Genomic DNA, 5,087 nt, shown 5'->3' with positions numbered 1-5,087 from the left:
CGGGACCGCGGCCGCTATCTCCCCCACCCCTCCCAGAGGCTGGCTTCCGGGGCGGCCAGGAAGTGGGGGGCGGTGATAGGCGGCGGGCTGGCCAATCGGCTCTTCGGAGACCCCCGCGTCTCCGCCCTGCGCCTGCCGGACCCGCCAGTCCTGCCCCAGGAGCGCAGCCTGCGGGGCCGCTGCTCGGCTTCCTGCGGGGATCCGGGTTCCGGGGTTCAGCTCCCGGGCCCGGGTTCGAGCCCGGCTCCTCCGCACATTCCCTTGACCCTTCACTTGTTCTTGCTTTCTGCCTTTCGCTTTAAGTCCAGGATTGTGCTTAGTCCTTGTAACTCCTACACTTCTTAAACAACCCTCTTCCTGTCCCCCATTCACTCAGGAACGTTTATCCAGCACCTAATACACCGCAACAATCAAGTTCACCTCTTTCCCTTCTGCCCAGGACTGCACATCTTTCCTTACCTGGCTGTCCAGCTTCCTTTCTGCCCATTGGACCTTGGTGTCCCTTCGGGCCAGTCCCCATCGCCAAGTAGCCCGACACCCTTCCCCACCCACCCACCCACCTTTGGCCACTGACGATAAAGGGGTGCTCTGGACCTCTCCTGGTCTATATATCCATCTTACCCAAACTGACGCAGCCGACCCACCCAGTCCCTCAACACAGAACCCGGGTGCCAGGTGTGGTGGGGCATGCGTCTAATACCAGCACTCAAGAGGCAGAGGCAGGACAATTTCTGAGTTCGAGTTCAAGGTGGGGCTCTGTTTTAGAGTCTGGATGCATCCGATGGGATTTGGGCATCCTGGGGGGGCGGGGTTATAAGTGGGGAAGTGTCAGATGAGTGATGTATGTGTCTTAATTTTGTAGCTGTGTGTCCCAATCACCAAGACCTGCTCTCCTCTTCATCACTCCCTCTTACTCCGTGTTGGCCCTGACACCATCTAAGCCTCTAGGACTCCTGAGTCCTCCCCTTCCAAACCCTCCATCAACCCCCACCCCAACTTCTCACCTTTTCTTTATTCCCGAGCCACACTGGCCCTTTTAACAAAGTGTTGGCTGCACAGTCCTTAGCCTATGTGTCTGTTTCTTGCCCCTTGGATATACTTCGCCCCCGCATGACTTTACACGCCCTGGAGAAGAGGCTGTGGAGAGCACTTGGTAGTGGGAGGACTGTTACTTAATTCTGTGCCCTGAGCGGCACAGTCAGGCTCCCTGGGTACTTGGAGGCCCAAGTACCAGCCATCAGCACGGCGGGGCAGATGACAAGGCAGGGACCGGCCCTATTCCATCCCGCTGGGGTCACCCACGGGGGCGAACGCCCACTCGCAAAGGGGTGGAACTAGACCAGCGTTTCAGAGTCGGGGTATCACATGATAATGGGGGGGCGGGGTCTTGGACTCAGTTCTGCGTGGACAATCACCTAGAGGGGCTGAGTCTTCCCGCCAAGGGGAGCTGGGTTAACACCCGCGCCGCACACCATCCACTCGTCGGGTCAACCCCACTTCTGCTCCCCGCTTCACTAGGAGGGAGGAGCGGACCCGAGTTCTGCCCTCTACGTCACCCAGGGAGGCCGGAGCCATCTTGAGCCCTGCGACCCGGCTATCGTGGCCCTCTTCGCCCTGCTCGGCACCGTCTTTTCCCGGCCAATCAGCGGCGAAGTAAACGGCCCAATCAAGCCAATAGAGTCCCCCACCGGGAGACCCGGATGAGGCCGAGCCCAGGCGGTGAAACTCGACGCCCCGCCAATGGGGGAGCAGTTACTATGGCGACGAGTTAGCGATGCAGGGTCCGGCTCTGCCGGCCCGCCGCGCACTACGCATGCGCGTCGCCCCTAGCCACCATTTTCCCCGATGGCGTTCCAGCCAATCACGCACTTTGGAACGATCCGCTCTAACGTCCAATAGGAACCCGGACATTCTTCAGAAGAGGAAGTGCAGGAAAGAAAGGGGCTCATAGTGGGAGCTGCTGGGCTTTGGGTATGATCGACAGCTGCTCAGACGAATGACACCCTGCGTGGCGGGGGCCACAACACGGGCCTAAGGCGTTCGTGCCAATCTCTTGGCACGGCCTAGGAGGCCGCCATTGCACCAGCCAACCACCATCGTGCAGGGGCGGGCCCCGCAGCCTGTGTGATTGGCAGGTACCTCGACCAATAGTCACGAGAGAACCTTGACGCCTGCCCAACAATTGTAGGCAGGAGGCGGACCTCGTTTGTTGGGGTGTGAGAGAGTGTGTGTGTGTGTGTGTGTGTATATGTATGTGTGTGTGTGTGTGTGTGTCTGGGGGGGTATCTAGGTATTGTGGGGGCGAAACACAACCGGCCATGGCAGCAGCCGAGGAAGAGGACGGGGGCCCCGACGGGCCAAACCGGGAGCGGGGCGGGGCGGGCGCGACCTTCGAATGCAATATATGTCTGGAGACGGCTCGCGAAGCTGTGGTCAGCGTGTGTGGCCACCTGTATTGGTGAGCATTTGAGTCGGGGGATGGCGGTCGGGCTCTCACCTTTGTGCTGGGGAGGGCTGAGGGGGCTGTTCAGGTACCCGGACGACTCTTAAGACACGTCCCCACCCCCATCCCGTCCATCCCCCCCTTTCCATTATCCCCCCATCCCCCGCCCCCAGCAGGTGAGGCCCGAGGCGGGGACATGCATCTTGGATGGTGTATGTGGGCGGGTGGACCACGTATGTGCAGATGGGACCTCTGGGAAGGAGGGTCTTAGGGACCGAGAGGTGGGGTGGGGGGTGTGTTATAAAGGGAAATGGGGGGACATGGCACATGTGAACAGGTGAGGCCTGAGCCACTGCACCCCGTTAGATCTACTGAGCTGTCAAGGTTGAAATGAATGAGTCTTGAAGGTTAGGGGAGGTGTACATCAGCAGGGTTGGGAAAGACCTAGGGGCTGTAGGCCCAGTGGTGGTTGGGGCTGGGGGTGGGATGGCAAACCTGGTGGGGAGAGAGGCAGGGAGCATTGTGGAGGGGCAGGATGGAGAACTAAAGAGTCATGGAGACAGGGACTTTAATGAGCCTGAAGTGAGAGGAGAGAGAACAAGATGAGTGTGCGCACACGCGTGCGTGTGTGGACATGGAACTGGAGGAGAGGGTTGTGTGTGCTGAAAGAACGCTGGTGGAGGGTTCAGAATAGAAGTACAGCAGGTAGTACCTGGAAAGACTGGCTGACGGGGCTGCTGTTTGGGGGGGTGGTCTGTGGTTCTTTTCTGTAGTTTGACCCGTTTTCTCTTCTTCCATCCAGCTGGCCCTGTCTTCATCAGGTAGGTACTCATGAGGTGAAACAGGAGATGGGGGGGAGGCCTGAGGAGTGCCAAGACCCTCTGCATACTTGAGACCACCTCATATTTTCTCCTCAGTGGCTGGAGATGCGACCAGATCGGCAAGAATGCCCCGTTTGTAAAGCTGGCATCAGCAGAGAGAAGGTTGTCCCTCTTTATGGGCGAGGGAGCCAGAAGCCCCAGGATCCCAGGTGAGGGTCTGGAGGTGGTTCTGAGGGAGGGCTGAAGGCCTCTGTCCCCAAAGAAGATGTGGAAGAGCAGTGCAGACTCCCTGTTAATCACCTCTCTCCTCCTTCTCAGATTGAAAACTCCACCCCGCCCCCAGGGCCAACGGCCAGCTCCAGAGAGCAGAGGGGTGAGTCTCCTGGTCCAGCTGTGTCCGTCTCTTGCCAAAGACACGCCTGTTCCCTGACTGTTCCTGCCTCCCTAGGGCTTTCAGCCGTTTGGTGACACTGGAGGCTTCCACTTCTCGTTTGGTGTTGGTGCTTTTCCCTTTGGCTTTTTCACCACCGTCTTCAATGCCCATGAGCCTTTCCGCAGGGGTGCAGGTAAGAGTCTTTCCTTAGCACCCATCAGGGCTACCACTCAGTAACCCCCAGCCTCCTGCTGGCTCTGCAAGCCTGCTTCCACAGCTTTTCCTTCTCTTACAGATGTGGATCTGGGACAGGGTCACCCGGCCTCCAGCTGGCAAGATTCTCTCTTCTTGTTTCTTGCCATCTTCTTCTTTTTCTGGCTGCTCAGTATTTGAGCTGTGTCTCCTTCCTGCCCACCCCCAGCCAGAGGACAATCAGTATTGGGGGACCCCCCCCTTCTGTGACCCCTCCTTTTCTCTTGGCTAAGGCCAATCCTGGCCACCCTTGAGGAGGGCGTGGAGAGGAGATGTGACAGGTGTGCTTAGGACAGGAATGCCTGCTGCTCTGTACTGCTGGCTCAGGAGCACTGTAACTCCCAGCCCTGGAGGACGAGGACAGACGTAAGACAGATGTACTATTGTCCTTTCTCCCCATCTTTTGCTTTCCCCCAGATTTGTTGATTTCATGTTGAAAGGTGGGCTAGGTTCCCTCTGACTCTCCCTTACTCCTCTTGTTGATTTAATTTAATTCATCTCCCCCCAGTGTCTAATAGGAGTTCTGATTCTAAATGTCACTTCACCCATCTTTCACCACCTCCTTTATTACAAGTTCAATAATAATAAAAGAAGATGAAATGTATTACTGGGAAGTCGTCCTCAAGCCCCTCCCTTCCCTCCTTCCAGGACAGGTGGGGGAGGCATGGCGTGCACCCCGTTCCTGCAGGAGTTGAGGTTGTTCTCTCTCACACACACACATAGACAACAAGTGTGGGCAATGTGTCAAGTGTTTACTCAGCATGGTTTATGGGGGGCTCTGGTTGTGGAAGAAGGTGTTGAGGTCGAACAGGGATTGTACAGGGAGCTAGTCTGGGGCCAGCATAGTTCAAGGGACAAAGGCAAGGGAGCTGGCAGATGGGGTCTGCTCCGTTCTCTCAAGGCCCTCCTGCACCATTGTCTGCTGCCTCAGGTTCCTCTGACTGATTCAGCTCAGCACGTTCTTCCTCATCCTCCTGGTTCTCTGTGGAAGAAGGTGTTGAGGTCGAACAGGGATTGTACAGGGAGCTAGTCTGGGGCCAGCATAGTTCAAGGGACAAAGGCAAGGGAGCTGGCAGATGGGGTCTGCTCCGTTCTCTCAAGGCCCTCCTGCACCATTGTCTGCTGCCTCAGGTTCCTCTGACTGATTCAGCTCAGCACGTTCTTCCTCATCCTCCTGGTTCTCTGGGGTCTTCCTGAG

The 5,087-nt window shown here is 57.4% G+C and overlaps 3 protein-coding genes across 6 annotated transcripts in view; 1 reads left to right on the top strand and 2 right to left on the bottom strand.

The window, feature by feature from the left end:
* Agpat1 (1-acylglycerol-3-phosphate O-acyltransferase 1) overlaps nucleotides 1–1,023 on the bottom strand; it is a 9,037-nt gene extending 8,014 nt beyond the window's left edge. The window contains exon 1 of the mRNA XM_029557853.1: nucleotides 1,005–1,023. The gene's annotated coding sequence lies outside the window, so the exon portion shown is untranslated. The remainder of the gene's footprint in view (nucleotides 1–1,004) is intronic.
* A 1,165-nt stretch (nucleotides 1,024–2,188) lies between these two features.
* Nucleotides 2,189–4,493, top strand: Rnf5 (ring finger protein 5). Its single transcript, XM_008821463.3, has 6 exons — nucleotides 2,189–2,458; nucleotides 3,246–3,264; nucleotides 3,361–3,473; nucleotides 3,583–3,637; nucleotides 3,713–3,830; nucleotides 3,933–4,493. Exons 1-6 carry the CDS (start codon nucleotides 2,253–2,255, stop codon nucleotides 4,028–4,030), a joined length of 609 nt encoding a protein of 202 aa, XP_008819685.1. The 5' UTR covers nucleotides 2,189–2,252; the 3' UTR covers nucleotides 4,031–4,493.
* Nucleotides 4,494–4,884: 391 nt separating this feature from the next.
* The window catches only part of Ager (advanced glycosylation end-product specific receptor), a 3,336-nt gene continuing 3,133 nt past the window's right edge, over nucleotides 4,885–5,087 (bottom strand). For 3 of the 4 annotated variants that reach the window (XM_008821461.3, XM_008821462.3, XM_029557884.1), the window contains one exon: nucleotides 4,885–5,082. In XM_008821461.3, the coding sequence (XP_008819683.1) occupies nucleotides 4,986–5,082 (97 nt within the window). In that variant the 3' untranslated portion in view covers nucleotides 4,885–4,985. The remainder of the gene's footprint in view (nucleotides 5,083–5,087) is intronic. The other variant, XM_029557885.1, reaches the window with a different exon arrangement.

This window comes from Nannospalax galili, unplaced genomic scaffold (assembly GCF_000622305.1).
Source record: "Nannospalax galili isolate Female #2095 unplaced genomic scaffold, S.galili_v1.0 scaffold948, whole genome shotgun sequence".
Classification (NCBI taxonomy): Eukaryota; Metazoa; Chordata; class Mammalia; order Rodentia; family Spalacidae; genus Nannospalax; species Nannospalax galili.
The sequence above is the reverse complement of the archived record's forward strand: the minus strand, read 5'-3'. Positions and strand labels throughout refer to the sequence as shown.